The sequence below is a fragment of the Miscanthus floridulus genome, chromosome 18, assembly GCF_019320115.1.
Source record: "Miscanthus floridulus cultivar M001 chromosome 18, ASM1932011v1, whole genome shotgun sequence".
Classification (NCBI taxonomy): domain Eukaryota; kingdom Viridiplantae; phylum Streptophyta; class Magnoliopsida; order Poales; family Poaceae; genus Miscanthus; species Miscanthus floridulus.
The window spans coordinates 84,900,269-84,916,578 of NC_089597.1; the positions used below are offsets into that span (position 1 = coordinate 84,900,269).

Sequence of the window (16,310 nt, forward strand, 5' to 3'; positions counted from 1 at the left end):
CTTTGTCTTTGTTAGCCGTCACCACTCGCCATAGAGATGTATATACCATAAATATTCCCTGCACTTGCTATGATAGCTTTGTTGGAATAGTAGTGACAAATGTCCTATCAGATGCAACTCGATAGATACGTACTCTCTTTATTTTAAACTAAAGTTATTTTGATTTTTCTATATATATAGCTTTTATCATTTATCTAGATATAGGCTAAAATAATGTATCTAAAAAGGTTAAAACGGTTTATAATTTGAAACGGAAGGAATAGCTTATATCCATTTATAAACGATGAAATAAAACATGTAAATTGCTGGAGTGAGAACCTAACTAACTCCATATAAAACAAAACAAACACCCCTACAAATTGGCACAGGGTCACTTGGAGGCGAAGTCACCAACAAAGCAAGCGTCTCCATCCACCCCCGTCTCTGCCTCTCTCTGCGTCTGCACCTGCGTGTGCGTACGCGAGCGTGAGCGCGAGCGCGTGCGTCCCTTCCCCGGCACGAGCGGCTTACGCCGTCACCGCCACGCTCCGTTCGCCTTCCAGAAAATCTAAACCCCAGCGGAACCGGCCACGGCCGGTCAGCCCCCACACGGACTCCGATGCGCTGCCCGCTCGCCTGGTCGCCTGCCAAATACCCCACCCCCTCGCCGGCGATGCTGCCGCGTCGCCGTAGCAACCACCCGGGCTCTTCCTTCCCCCTCCCGTTCCTCCTCGTCTGCGGCCTGCTCCTCGCTGCGGCCGTCGCATTCTCCCCCGCCGCTGCCGCCGAGGCCGCTGGCCGCGGCGCTGGGCACGAGGGCCGCGCGGGGAAGCCGGAGGTCGAGGCCGAGGCGGAGGCGGAGGCGCGCGGGGATGGGGTGGCCGTGGCGGAGGCCGGCGGCGAGGTGGTGGCTCAGGGCAATGCCACGGAGGCCAAGGAGGGCAGCCTCGCCGACATGATTGACCGCGCGCTGGAGAAGGAGTTCCCGGAGTCCGAGGGCGAGCAGGGCGGTGGAGGTGCGTGGATCTGGCCAACTCCCTAGATCCATCGATCTGTTCAGGCGCGGGATCTGGTTCTGGGGCGGGTGTGTGGGTGGGGGCGGTGGCGTGTGTCGGTGGCCGTGCTGTTTAGATCTCGGCCTCGGTGGTTGGAGCGTGTGGGGGCGTTGAGAATGGAGGTCCCGGTTTGGGCTTGGAGTTGCTTGTGCTAATCTGTGCTCTGGTTTTGCAGAGACCGATCCTGGTAGCTTCAACAACACGGTAGCTGAGAAGCAGGTGAGTTCATTGCGCCATTTTATTTGTGTGCTGCCCCTTTGTTAGCAGGAGTCTTTGATTCTGGGATTCAACATTGGGTCTGCCACAACTAGGTTTTGGGTGATTTGCTCACTACTTGCATGTTGGAATTTGTGAATGAAAGGAAATTCGCTTTTGGACTGACCTGTGCCTGATTCCTACACTTGTGGATCTAGTAATCTACTATGGTGCCTTGATGCTGTCGCTAGTGTATTTATGTTGCAATCTACTAGCATTGAATGACCCATCCATATGTCATCATTGTATGGCCATTTTGCTTTATGTTGTTTGATCGGCATTTTCCTAGTGCTGATGAGGGACACCAATATCTTGGATGTTGTTTATTTTGTGCTATGCTTGGCAATAATAAGTATGACTTTATGCTTGTTGTGCACATGAGCGGTAATTAGTATGACTGTTTATTGTGCCCATTAGCTACTATTGAAGACGATTATTTGTTGGTCGTGTTCCTAAGATGCTACAGAAAAATCTAGTTTTGGACATCCTAGTTCTGTTTCCCTACTGGAGTTCATGTTTGATCTCCTACATGACTGCTACATTGAGTAGCTCATTTCAAAACTTCAGATCCCCATTAGCATGTTTGTTACTTCCTTATTTCTTAATAATACTCCTGGTTATAGAAACATATTTTCTCGGACAAGAGTTAGTCAAACCTTAAAAACTATAAACATCATTAACTTTTAAATTATTTAGATTGAAACATGTAAGTGTGTAGAATTGATTGAAAAATACTTGCAAAATCTCAGAAATTTGAAGGATTATAAGAATGTTGTTTTAAAAGAAATTAGTGATCAAATATGTGTGTCGAGGGCTTTGCAAAGTCAAATGCAACAAGTATTTTTTTACCATAGGGAGTATATCTTTTAATTTAAAGCATATAATAACCTGCATGATACACATTGGGTTCAAGAAACAAGATGTCGCAACATCTATTTTCTCAGACAATAACATAGTGGTCTGTGGTCCTTTGTTTGGATATTGGAAAACTTGAAGTGCATATATGTACTCTAATGCATCGTTGTGTTTACCTGTACTTAGAAAATTTGGTGCTTACACATCACAGATATGTAATGCAAACTGCTCATCTTGTTCCTTGTACTTGTACCAGGGAGTTCTTGAAACTGTGGCTAGAAGAGTAACAAAGAAGAATGAAACCAAAGATAACAAGTATGCTGCAAATCCACTCTTTGTTATTTCTGCTAGATGAAATTAACCTTAGATTCAGAATGCGCAATAGAGTTTAAAGTTGTCATTCTGTTCCATCAGGTCATTTCCTTTTAAGGAGGTTTTCTTGGATCGATCTGAGCAAGAGGATGTTCCCACATTGATTGATCGGAAGGTGCAATCACATCCTCTGGATGGAATTTTCTGTCAAGTTACTGCACATGTGCCATACATGTTGGCATAGTGTTGTGGGCATGTTATGACCATTTTTTTAACAGTTTTGTGTTAATCCAATCTTTACCCCAGGATAATGTTTTTATCATATCAAACCCGAAGTCAAAATACCCTGTGCTGCAGCTGGACCTTAGGTATGCAACTCAGTATTCAGTCATTTGAAGTGTTGGATGAAAATATCTTTTTTGCATGGAAACTTATCTGTTGAATGTATATTATTGTAGATTGATATCAGATCTTGTAGTTGTTATCGTGTCTGCTACATGTGGTGGAATTGCCTTTGCTTGCCTTGGGCAACCGGTGAGTATCTGTACTTTTATTTCTTCTAATTTGTGTATCATTATTAATAGCTGGAAACATATTTTTTCTATTCAAAATGTTGTATTTTTAAGGTTAAGCTACGTGAACCTACAATTCAAAGTATATTGCAGGTGATTACAGGTTATCTACTTGCAGGATCTATAATTGGGCCTGGAGGTTTTAGCTTTGTCAATGAAATGGTGCAAGTAAGGTGCTTCCACCTTTGTGGGTTGCTTTTTCTAACGCTTAATATTTATGGCTTCCATGTTTGAAATGGATACGCATGCCCTTGAAAACCTTTATACAAGATAACTGGCATGTAGACTTGTGCTGAAACATATGTTTGCTGGCTAATGTCTCCTCCCATCATATTTCTAACATGATGTGTGTGACACACTCAATTCTTCTATATGTATTTATATATCTACAGTATGGCTTAGTTTATTTTCTACCTGGATAACTTTGTTCCACTATTTCATACATTCTAAAATCAGCTGTTCTTACAATTATCTTGCTTATGAGTTTCGACCTACTACTGTTTTCTGTTACTCTGTGCTGCCTACTATGCAATGGCAATGTCGATAAGATGTACATAAGTACTCCATGTTTTTATTGATGGCATTTCCTTATATTCCACTGTTTCTTTTCCAGGTTGAAACGGTAGCCCAGTTTGGTGTGATATTTCTCCTGTTTGCTTTGGGACTTGAGTTTTCTACTGCAAAAGTATTCTACTTACATTTCTTCCCTCATTCAGTTGGTAACATCATTTGTGATCTGAAGTTAACATAGTGTTTTTTTTTACATTGCCTCAGCTTCGAATTGTTCGTGCTGTTGCTGTTCTCGGAGGATTGCTCCAAATTATGCTGTTCATGTTTCTTTGTGGTATTTTGGCTACAGTGAGTTTTGTCTCTGTTGTCTGCATTATGATATATACTTTGGAGCTGTCTTGTTACGTTGTGTGAACCTAGATATCGCTCTCTCTTTGATGGGAACATTGGGATCTACTATCCTGTGTACCGTATGTCCTAACATCAAATAATTAAATTGTTTCATAAAACATTGATCAGAATAACAAGATCTGATGCATCCTTAACTCATTCGAACATACGGCCAATAAAAGCGACTAGATGGAATTATGCAGTAGAAGTAACCAAGTCAGCTTCCTGGAGCTGGACCTGCCAGTATTTTTTTTTGAAAAATATTTGATGCATTTTTACCATGGTAGCTATTTTCTGTTTCTAGGTTGTATGGCCTTGGTTTTTCAATTCTTGATTTCTAAGAGCATGGTTGACAGATCTTTGGTGATGTTTAATGCAGCTATGCGGAGGCAAAACAAAAGAAGGTGTTTTCGTTGGTGTTCTTCTCTCCATGTCTTCAACAGCTGTGGTAAGTATCTGGTCAAGGTCAACAGCAGGCAGCCTATGAGAGAAATCAATGTTTTTGTTCACTGTGTCAATAACTCTTGCCACTCTTATCATTATTTGGTCCAGTAGCCTGGCACTCTTCCCTCTCTGTGTCGCTCACACACGTGCACGCACACAAAATGCTTGGTGCTGCATTTTGTGATTGAAATTATCTCGAAGCAAGTGAAAGCCTGAATACATAGTTGTTTGTGAATGACTACCTCATAACTTTGCCGTGCTGTATTGTGTTTCTCATAATTGCATGCACCTATTGTTGTACACAAACTTATTTTGGTTTCTGTAAACAACCTTTTAATTTTCTTTGAAAATATATAAAAAATACCAGCAGGGGCCTCACCTGCTGTTCATATATATGAAAAATATTTGCCTGTACCACAAATGGAGTCGGTACATCTTGATTTAGAAATTTAGCATATGATTATGTTGTTTGAACCCTGAATGTAATATGTTTGGATGTTTTGTCACTTGCAACTGCAATAGGCTAATTCTTTACATTATTGTGTTGTCATTCTTGATGCTGCCGTGTGCCACTTGGTTATCTGTTTATTCAATAATGGTAAGTTTTGTACATTTAGGTTTTAAAGTTTCTGATGGAAAGAAATAGTATCAATGCTCTTCATGGCCAAGTTACAGTCGGGACGCTTATATTGCAGGTCTGTCATACTTTCTTCATCTTTTGTGTGCAAGATGCATCTGTGTACACGCATCTAGTGCCTGCTGTTGTTAAGAAAAAGTTGATCCAAGGAAAATTTATTTTTCCTTTCCTAAAATAAAATATATCTCAGTTCTGTGACATCCTATCTCTCTCCCCCCAGGATTGTGCTGTTGGCTTGCTGTTTGCACTTCTTCCAATTTTGAGTGGTACATCTGGCCTTCTTCACGGAGTTGCATCAATGACCAAGTCGTAAGTGCAGCATTTCCTTCCCCCTTTGGCCCTGAATTACTTTGGTTACCTTTATATTTGCAATTTTTCTTTTGCAATGAATTGACTGTTTTGTCGGCTTATCCACTTGATGCAATTCTTGTACAGTAAGTTCATGTTTTCTTGACATGTTGGCAGGTCCAGTTGAGATAACATTGCTAACCCCAAACTCACCTTAATAGTTTATGATCTCTTTATTATCTTGCATTTAATATTACTAATTGTATTATCCATTTATATTTTGTCTGCTAGCCTGTAAAAGTATTCTAGGACATAGTCAGTTGTGGAATTAATTCTTTGATACAACTTCTCAGGCTGGTGGTATTGATATCATTCCTGACCATTCTCTCTATCCTCTCCCGCACCGGCGTTCCTTGGTTTCTTAAACTGATGATAAGTCTGTCATCACAGGTAAAGTTTGATTGGGGAAGAAAGCAGTACATTTTTTTAGCAATTTGAGTTTTGATCTTGTAGAACATTCTCATCAGCAATCTTATGTTGTGGTTGCTCTGCATGTCACACAGACAAATGAACTATACCAGCTGGCATCAGTTGCATTCTGCTTGTTATGTGCTTGGGTGAGTTTCTACTGCTCGTAGATTAGTATTTTGTGAAAAATGTACAGTAACATAGAAAAATGATCTTATTTTTGTACACAGCAAGTGCTTACATGTGCTAAAACCTGCCTAAAAGTTATGTTTTAAATGGATCGGTAAAGGAGTATTGCAAATGCTTACTTCATACATAAGACAGATAGAATGGAACACAGTACTTACTTTCCTGAAGTCATCTTTACCAATTGCACTTTTCTAGATTTTGATTTAGCTTATGGATCTGTTTGTTTATCCTAAGCTCAAATGTTAAACAAACAGCACAGCTTATTTTGTGGCTTATATAAGCTAGGACTCCAGGTTATGAATTATGATAAGCCTGTAAGCTTTCCAAGGGGGAGCTTACTTCGGCTTGTTTTCTGGCTTTTTATCAAAACTACCCATCCCACTTGGAGGATTGCTGTCATTTGCTATCCACAATGGCACATACCGCACAACCAACAAGGCAACAACTGAGGGCATTGCTGCCTTTTCCCATCCACAACTACCTTTTTTTTTTTTTCTCGAGCACATAGGAGAGCTGCCATCCATAAGCTGCCTTTTGCCATCCACAACTACCTATGAGCCAGCATACAAGCTAGGTTGCCAAACAGCCCTACAGCTTATTTCCCTCAAAATTATTATAAGCCAGCTTATAGAAGCAGCTAACACCTATAAGCTAGCACCTATGAGACAGCTTATATAGCTGGGCAGGGAAACAAACAAGCCCAAAGTTTAGTGAATGTGTAGCTCATATCCAACTGTTGCACCAGTACTTTTCTGTTCAATTCAAATTGTCAATGTTATTAAATCGGATGACTAATTTTGAATAGTCATGATTAGTCGGCCACTCGGCCTTATTGGTCCCTGGACCTCGATTAGGCACTTCGATACAGTTAGGTCGACTATAATCCTAGTCGTCTGACTAACCATGATTTTAGTCGTATGATTAGGGGACCTGTGGACGACTAACCGGAATGCCCAAAGGTGAGAAAAAGATGTTGGGCTAGCCTGAACAGTTGGGCTAAGTAATTTGGCCCATCAGGTCTTCAGTATGAATGGTTTCTGGACTGGGTTCTTGACTACATGTTCGTACTGCCCCATGTGGAGCCCATGCCGCTGACTCTTATTCTCATGCGACCGGCTCCTGTCCTCACGCTGCCACTGGCTCTAGTCCTAGTACCGCCTGCATCAGCTCCCACCGGATCCATTCATCCCCATGCCTCCTCTGAATTCGTTCGTCCTCATGCCTCCGCTGGATTTGTTTGTCCTCATACCTCGCTGGGTGTGTTTTTGGTGAGGGCCTGCGGCGACCCTGAGAGTGAGTTCGAGCATCTGTGGAGGGACTGGGAGGCACTGGCGCGGGAGTTGATGTGGCTGCAATGCGAGCAACTGGAGGCCCGCTCGCACTGGCTGGACAAGGAGTTGTGCATGCCGGGCACGGAGTGGTGGCAAGAGTAGTGCACAGCATTGGGAAGTCTTGCTCCTCTTCCTTTGCCAGTCAAGTCCTGCTCTTGTTGTTACTGCTCAAGTGCTAGGAGGACTTAGTAGATTTGTACAGCATGATTACCTAACTAATTGGACCTAATCAATGACTAATATGATTAGTTGTCTGATTGGTACCCATACAAGTAGGTTTAATTATATGATTTAATAAAAATGCTAATTATACTGTTGTGCACTAGTTAGCTTCAACTCAGTTCCTTTTTTTTTTGGTTGCCTTGTCGGTTTACTCACATACATCTTTGTCATTTCTTTACTTTATAATCAAAACTGTATTTGTTAAAGGTATGCAGTTCTTAAATTTCTTGTTATTCTCATGTGTCCATCCTTCTATGATGCAGTGTAGTGATAAGTTGGGCCTGAGTCTCGAGTTGGGTTCATTTGCAGCTGGAGTAATGATATCAACAACAGACCTTGCACAACATACTCTTGAACAAGTAATTTATTACCTGTAACTTGCACGTTCTTTCTGTTCCCTTTCCAGAAAAAAGGGGGAATTACTATGTCTAGCCCTTCTGGTTCAAATTATAGGTCACTTTAGCTTTGTTCTAAGTCAAACATCTTTGACTTTGACCAAATATTAAAAATATATTAACATATACAAGTTCAAATAAATGCACAAGACACATTTCATGGATAATTTAATGAAATGAAATCAATTTGATGTTGGAGCATTTTTCTATAAACCTTGTCAAAGTTGTTTGACTTTTGACATTTCTAATGTGATCTATAATTTGGAATGGAGGAAGTCTTTAGTTTGATCTTTATTTTATGCTTGAGCAAAATTCATAGCTAGACTCTTGTAGTTAGTAATTCATTATATTGTTCTCTTATTTCAGGTTTGTTCTTTCTGCAGATCGAACCTATCCGCAACTTTTTCGCTGCTCTTTTCCTTGCCAGCATTGGGATGCTAATTAATGTCCATTTCTTGTGGAACCATGTGGATATACTCCTTGCAGCGGTAATTTTGGTGATCACCGTAAAGACCTTTGTTGTTGCTATTGTCGTAAAAGGGTTTGGGTATAGCAACAAAACATCTCTTCTTGTAAGTCTTTATTCATATCTTTCTGAATGCACTCACATCTACCACTGCTCATAAAATCACATTAACTGTGTTTTTCCCCCATAGGTCGGCATGTCTCTTGCACAGATAGGAGAGTTTGCTTTTGTTCTCCTAAGCCGTGCTTCAAGTATCCATCTCATCGAGGTTATTTTCTTGATATTGTGTTCCATTTTTTGTGTTATGCCACAGGCAAGAAACATGGTTATCCATTTGTAATTTTGTAGCCCTAGCTTCTCTGGTAGCCAACCCAATATTACATGTACTTTGCTTACAACTTAAAGCTATGGGGACCTTGTTATTCTTCAGCATAAAGTACATGTAAATGCATAATTCTTTCAGTGATGCTGCCTTGTTATTCTTGTAAGCACTGATGTATATAAATTAACTTCAGATGGCAAAGTTTAACTTCAGCATGTCTAGCAAAGCATGCAAATCTTTTGATGCTGTATCAGTATTAACTACCTATTATACTTCCCAGTGCGTCTATTGGTACTAGTTCCCCTTTTTAGTTGCCCAAAATCCCTAGTACTACTATTTTCAATTTATTTTGTATTTGTGACATCTGATAGCTTGTATTTGGTTTTTACAGGGCAAGCTATACCTGCTGCTTCTTGGAACCACTGCACTTAGTTTGGTATTTGCCTCCATTCCTTTTAAGCTATTCATTTTATCTAGATAAGAATTACCATTCAAAATTTCAGTGCAAATGAGATTAGTTTTTTTTTTCCTATTTGTAATGAAATTTCCATTCAAGAGAGTTTTTTTTTTATTTGTGTGTAAAATACTATGCTAAAGAGTTAATTTCATGTAGTTAGGCAAGAGGAAATTACCTCAGGAATGACAATTTCTTTTGTCACTTTAGGCAAGAACATTATACTTTGGGACTAGAAATTCCACGAAGTTGATGGAATCCTATGTGATGAAATTCCAGTTATAGTTCTTATTTCTGGTTTTAATATGTTTTATATCCTAAAAAAAATATATAGTTTGTAGCCTTGTCTGCCATTCAATTCGTTAGTGTTTGGTTCTGAGCCAAATGGTGCAGAAGAGTAAGTGATGAAAAAAACACCAGTCCTAACACAGTTGGCTTCAGAATTGATAACTCTATAAACCCAACTATTACAAACCTTAATGGATGGTTACAAGCACATCAACCTGGTCCAAGCAACATGAATGAGCCAAACTGATCCACAAGGGCTTATCAGCCATCTCTCACTTGTTACATGGGTCGGGGGGGGGGGGGGGGGGGGGGGGGTCACAAAATGGCTGAACAACCATAAAAGAAACTCAGGGGCATGTTGAAATAATTTCACGTCTAATTGACAATTTGTGAATAGCACCCATCTTAGTGGCGTTCACTAAAATATATCGAGACCATAATCCCTTGTCTTGCCTTTTGTCTTTGCTTCATCCTGGCATGCTGCTCATCTGATGACCCTGTGTTTCATGAAATCAATATGGTAACTGACTCTTGTGTACCTCTGCAGGTGACAACCCCTTTGCTATTCAAAATGATCCCAGCAGTGGTCCACCTCGGGGTTCTTTTGAGATGGTTTTCTGTCGATACCAATCAGGTGGAGGTACACGATCATACCAATTGGTTTCATTGATCGATTGTTTTACTCTAAAATGTTTGCCAATCAATTCATCGGATCTTCCTTTTCAGTTGGGCCTGAAAAATGATGTCCTCCGCATGGATAGCGGCAAGCGCATAAATCTGATAGTCCAAGGCTCACATGACTCATGACACATTTGGCACACTGCAAGCTAGTTTTTGTATGGCTTAAGTTTACAAGCTGTGTAAAGTGTTTTCACCTGTATTGAAGAGTTTGTAGCAGATATACAAGGGTGGAGGCAAGAGAATTCAACTCAGATCTTGCTCACAGGGCGAGATCAATCCTCCCCCATCATGGCAACTGCAAGGGCAATTGGGTTTGCCGTTTTTGAGAGCAGTGTCTTATGATTGGTGCAGTGAGTGGCTGTCGACCCCAAATGAGGGTCTCGTGTAACATAAGAATGTATGGTGATAAGTTCAAAAAAAAAAAAGAATGTATGGTGATTAATTGATTGGATTAGCTTGATAGGATCTAGGCCTGACCGTTACGCCATTGTATTCTTTCAGCAAAATTGTGTATCCTCACAACACGAAAATGTGTACGATGGTATCCATCAGATAATCAATTTTGTTATGTAGCCTTATATGTCAGTTCCATAACTTGTCAGAGTTCATGATGTTTTCGCAGGCTTGTAGTAACCTTTGTCCTGATGTCACTAATCATTTTGTTGGATTCAGAGTTCAGGATCACAATGATGTGCTTCAACGAATTCATCCAGTCCATTTTATTATACATGTTGCATGGTCGCCTCTTGTATGGTGAATTACCGTCCTTGAGAAATTGCTACTTGATTGGATAGCACTTAACGCGTGGTTTGATTGTTTAATGAGGCGATAAAGTATACAATGTCGCCTGATCAAGATACCAACTGTAGTGCATGCGTGCTTACGATTCACGTGTGTATGTATTAACATCTTTGTTTCAGTACTGATAGCAGTATAGCACCTCCTGCACGCGTTGTTACGTCACAGGTGCTCCATTTCCTCTTGACGCCTTGGGATCTTAACTTTTCGTACCATGTAGTGAACGAAAGGCGGGCGCCGAGCGGCCAGGGGCTAGCAGTAGCAGCTAGCCCCGCACAAGAGCAGTGTTTGGCCTCCTGGCCAGGAGCAGCCCGGGGCTGCCACCAAGCGTCCAAGCGGATGTCCTCCATGCGAGCCCGTCCGGCTAATCCAATCTTTGATGAAACGTGATGACGTGACAGTTTCAAATATAGACAGAAAAATTCTATGGACAGTCCTAGAGGCAGCACGCGCACCCGCACACCACACCGCCTGCACGCTTTCTCCTTCTTCCTCCCGCGCCCTCCTCCTTCCTCCCGCGCCGCCCGTCTTGAAAAAATTACAAAAATGACATTTGAAAGATTGACTCCTTGATTATGATGACGCTCGGGTGGATGACAAGTGGGTCCATCTATGTCTTTGAATGTGGGTCAAGTGACGGCGATGGCGACGCGACCTCGGCCTCCTCTAGATCCGGTGACCCAACCTCGCCCCCGCCTCCACCACTGCCCCGGCGCCTACCGTCGGCGGCGACCTCCTCCTTCCCCTCCCCCTCCCTCCTGCCCCCCTCTCGCATGCTGCCATGGCGAACTCCGGCGAGCTCCGACGAACTCTGGCCATGGCGCCCCCGCCCCGACCACCACGACTGTCGCCAGCTCCCCTAAACCGCCCGTCGACCTTCCCCACCGCCTGGTCTACCTGCCTCCCCGCCCCGGCCGGCCCTTCTATACCCCGCTGGAGTTGGGGAAGAAGGGTGGGGCGTGGCCACCGGAACCCTAGCATCGGTCGGGCGGCGGTGGTGTAGTTGCCGGAGTGGGCAGCATCTTCTCCATCTCCGGTGGTGTTGCGGGCATGGCCTACGGCGGCGCGAGCTCCGCCACTCTGCCATCTCTGGTGCTCTCCGACTGCCTGGCCACGGCGAGGAAGAAGACGGCGTGCGCAGGTGGACGCGAACGCGAATCCGACGGCGACCTTCTTCCCCGCGCGCATCGGACGGCCAAGGCGAGTGCGCGCGTTGAGCCACTAGATCCTGCGCATGCAGTAATAAGCATTTGGGAAATTCTATATATACTGTTGTAGTACTCTATTTTTTGAGAGTTGTTTCTATTTTAGATAATGTCTAAATCATACAATTTGGAAACTACTGACTCGAGTTGCTCTAATACTATTAGGCATCGATATCCAAAGTGTATAATTGTTGACGTTGAGGATGATCCCAAACCAATACACCAGCAGGGCATTGGACGCCCAAAGAGGTTGCACACAACCTGCAACGCAGCAAGAACGCGGAGTAATCGATCAAACCAATCTAAAGATCGGTGAGACCGATGTAGAGCTTGTTCTTGGCCGGAAAAGCTTCTGAACTTTTCCCGGGAAGACCCGTCAGGGAGGAACACGTGGAGGATCTCCTAGGACCAGCAAGGCCGCCTAGGATGCTGCTGAATCTCGCCGGGAAACTCAACGAACAGCAAGAGGGGTTGAGAGAGGGGAATTAGGGCATAAGGAGTTGATAGATTGGTTTGTATGACGATTGGATAGATGGGAACTCAATCGGCCATGATCCTCTCATATATATAGAGGGGTGGTCTTATCCCAGTAGAAAACCTCTCCAAGACTTATTTTCCAAGTTTCCCACGAGTTTGGAACAGTTCGGATCGGAATCCAAAAGGCCAGATCCGAACAGGATTTTTCTGTTAGGTATGTCGGAAGTCCAGTCGGAAGTCCCGACTTGGGTCGGAACTCCCGACAGTCGGAACTTTCGACTTTTGTCGGAACTCCCGACGTAGGGATAACCCCAGACACCCGAGCGGATTTCTTCAGGCTTCCTGGAAGTCCCAACACACGTCGGAACTTCCGACAGTCGGAAGTCCCGACTTGGGTCGGAACTCCCGACAATGAGGCATTTTTCCGAGGGCATAACTTCTTCATCCGGACTCCGAATTAGACATTCCATATATGTTTCTTGACCGTCCCGACGAGAGGAACGCAATGGTGAAGTCCGTTTCACATTTTGACAACTTCACAAAATGAACATTTTTTGTTGTCAACATATGCCCCTCTGTTTTCAGGTGAATGATGCATAAACCTGAAAACACTTAATCAAATAAATTAAAACCAAACAACGACGATTCCCATCTCATCGGCTGTTCAGCGGCTAAGGGCGATGTATACATCGGCCATTTTTTCTAAGGGCGATACATGTATCGGCCATTGTTTGGTGAGCACTTAGGCTTCTTACCAAACACTTGGAAAGTACCTTTTTAAGTACCTCCCGTTGATTGCTCTCGTGAGACGTTCACCTTGCAATGTCTCTAGCACATATGAATTTCCGAATATAACTTTGACCACTTTGTAAGGACCTTCCCAATTCGGTGACCACTTGCCAAACTGATTGCTCTTCGATCCAATTGGTAGTATGGTTTTTCACACCAATTCTCTCACTTGGAAGGATTTGCTCCTGACTTTCTTGTTGTATGCTTTGGCAACTCGAGCTTTATCTTTCTCTATTTCCTTGAGAGCTTTTAATCTCACATCAGTCATCTCATCGATATTATCCATCATCAAATCATGATACACAACAGCTGATAAATCATTTTGTTTAGCAAGTCTGTATGCATTCAAATTCACTTTGACAGGCAACACGGCCTCTTGGTCATATACTAACTCAAAAGGAGTAACCTTTGTAGCACCATGCCTTGAAATGCGATGTGCCCATAGAGCCTCAGACAAAACTTCATGCCATCTCCTTCGATTCTCCTCAATTTTCTTTTTGATGAGCTTGATCAAAGTCTTATTACTAGACTCAGCTCGGCCATTGGCTTGAGCATAGTATGGAGATGAATTGAGTAACTTGATCTTATATAATTCAACAAATTCCCTCACCTCTTTAGACACAAACGATGTCCCTTGATCTGTAGTTAATGTTTGAGGGATGCTGAATCTATGAATAATATGCTCAGTAATGAACTTAATTACTTTCTTGTGTGTCATATTCTTCAAAGGAACTCCCTTGGTCCACTTAGTAAAGTAATCTGTAGCAACTAACACAAATCGGTGTCCCTTCGAAGATGAGGGATATATTTGGCCAATGAAGTCTACCCCCCAACCACGAAATGGCCATGGTTTGATGATAGGATGAAGCACAGCAGCAGACACAAGCTGAATATTTCCAAACTTCTGGCACTCTTCGCAACCTTTATAGTAGCGAAAACAATCGGCCATCATAGTAGGCCAATAGAAACCGGCTCTACGCAATAACCACTTCATCTTCGGGGCCGATTGATGCGTACCACAGATGCCTTCATGGACTTCTCCCATAGCCACTCTTGCCTGATCTGATCCCAAGCACTTAAGCAGCAAATCTTCGATGGTTCTTCGATAGAGCTCATCATTATGCAATACATATTTGAAAGCGCTCCGCCGAATACTTTTATCAATTTTGGCACTTGGATCACGTAGATATCTCAACAAAGGAGTCCTCCAATCTTCTAAATCGGTCCCAATATCACTGGAAGTTATATCGGGCCAATTTGATAGCTTCTCAAGCGAATTGACCGGGTTGGTCACAGGGGAGTCGGCTGAACCAACTGGGCCGGTAGGCTTAGCCGATTTAGAGGTGTCGGCTTCGCCAACTAGGGCAGTTGGCTTAGCCAACTTAGCCACACTAGAAGAGTAGTCGGCTGAGCCAACTTGGTCAGTTGGCTAAGCCGACTGGTCTGTACCTACACAGGAAAAATTAAAATCTTCATGCATCGGCTGTTCTTGAATATGGAAATTATGTCCACTGACATCATAGCCAGATGCTTGCTAAGCTAACATGTTGGCCTTTTGATTTTCATGCCTCAGAATATGCTAAATTTGAAATTCGGCAAAATAATCAATGACATCAAGGCAAGCATCTAGACAAGCTCTTAGTGATCCTTCTAAACATTGAAATTCACCAGCAACTTGCTGTACTACCAGCAAAGAATCACCATAAGCTTCAACATGTTTTACTTCCATAGACCACAACATGATCAACCCGAATAATAGAGCTTCATATTCGGTTTGATTGTTGGTACAAGAGAAATCTAATTAGCTTGACATTCCAATTTCAGCACCATTAGGAGAAATAAGAATAATACCAACACCTTGGCCATCTTTACAAACTGATCCATCAAAGTATAATTTCCATGGAGTAAAAGTAAGGTAATTGACTTCATCATCTAAATCAATACCATGCTCAACAATAAAATCAGCAAGAACTTGACCTCTTAATGTTTTCAATGGTTCAAAAGTCAAGTCATATTCTATTAGTGCGTATGCCCATTTGCCTATCCTTCCACAAAGAATTGGCCGATATAACATGTGCTTTATCACATCAGCCTAGCAAGCAACAACACATGTACTAGACAAAAGATAATGTCTCATCTTAGCACAAGCATAGTACAGTGATAAGCATAATTTTTCTATATGGGCATACCTTGTCTCGGGATAAAAAAGACGGCGACCAAGATAAGCAATCACATATTCTTTACCTTCGTCTTCTTGAGTGAAAACTGCCCCAATTACCTTCTCTTTGGCAGCAATATATAACTTGAAAGGAACTCCTCTCCTAGGTGCACAAAGAACTGGTGGTGTTGACAAATATTCCTTTATCTTTTCAAATGCCTCTTGTTGTTTTGCCCCCCAAGTGAATTCAGATTCATCCTTTAGCTTCAATATAGGGGTGAAAGGAATAATTTTCCTAGACAAGTTAGCAATAAATCTTCTCAAGTAGTTCACTTTTCCCAAGAACTTTTGCAAGTCCTTCTTGCACGTAGGTGCCTTAACTTTCTTGATCTTCTCTATCCTCTTGGGATCAACCTCTATGCCCTTATCATGAATTATGAAGCCTAAAAACTTTCCAGCCGATACCCCAAAAGCACATTTGAGTGGGTTCATCTTCAATCCATAACGGCGCATCCTCTCAAAAGCAAGACACAAATCGGCCAAATGAGATTTATGGGCGGCCGATTTGATCACAATATCATCAATGTACACCTCCATAATCACCCCAATTAAATCATGGAAAATCAAATTCATAGCTCTTTGATAAGTAGCACCTGCATTCTTTAGCCCAAATGTCATCACAACCCACTCAAAAAGACCAACAAACCCAGGACATATGAAGGCCGTCTTAGACATATCTTCCTTGGCCATGAAAATCTGATTATAACCGG

The 16,310-nt window shown here is 42.4% G+C and overlaps 1 protein-coding gene across 3 annotated transcripts; it reads left to right on the forward strand.

Moving 5' to 3' along the window:
* The first annotated feature begins 379 nt into the window (after window positions 1-379).
* On the forward strand, window positions 380-10,691 carry LOC136520873 (K(+) efflux antiporter 4-like). Of its 3 annotated transcripts, none has more exons than XM_066514550.1 (20): window positions 380-995; window positions 1,210-1,253; window positions 2,401-2,459; window positions 2,559-2,631; window positions 2,763-2,824; window positions 2,915-2,990; window positions 3,122-3,196; window positions 3,642-3,713; window positions 3,803-3,886; window positions 4,308-4,376; window positions 4,990-5,067; window positions 5,230-5,318; window positions 5,651-5,747; window positions 5,861-5,914; window positions 7,771-7,866; window positions 8,286-8,474; window positions 8,559-8,636; window positions 9,082-9,126; window positions 9,980-10,066; window positions 10,159-10,691. In XM_066514550.1, exons 1-20 carry the CDS (start codon window positions 599-601, stop codon window positions 10,237-10,239), a joined length of 1,905 nt encoding a protein of 634 aa, XP_066370647.1. In that variant the 5' UTR covers window positions 380-598; the 3' UTR covers window positions 10,240-10,691. The 3 variants fall into 3 exon arrangements, with proteins under 3 accessions (XP_066370647.1, XP_066370648.1, XP_066370646.1); XM_066514549.1 differs by having other exon boundaries at window positions 381-995; window positions 9,980-10,072; XM_066514551.1 differs by lacking the exon at window positions 5,861-5,914 and having other exon boundaries at window positions 9,980-10,072.
* The last annotated feature ends 5,619 nt before the right edge of the window (window positions 10,692-16,310 follow it).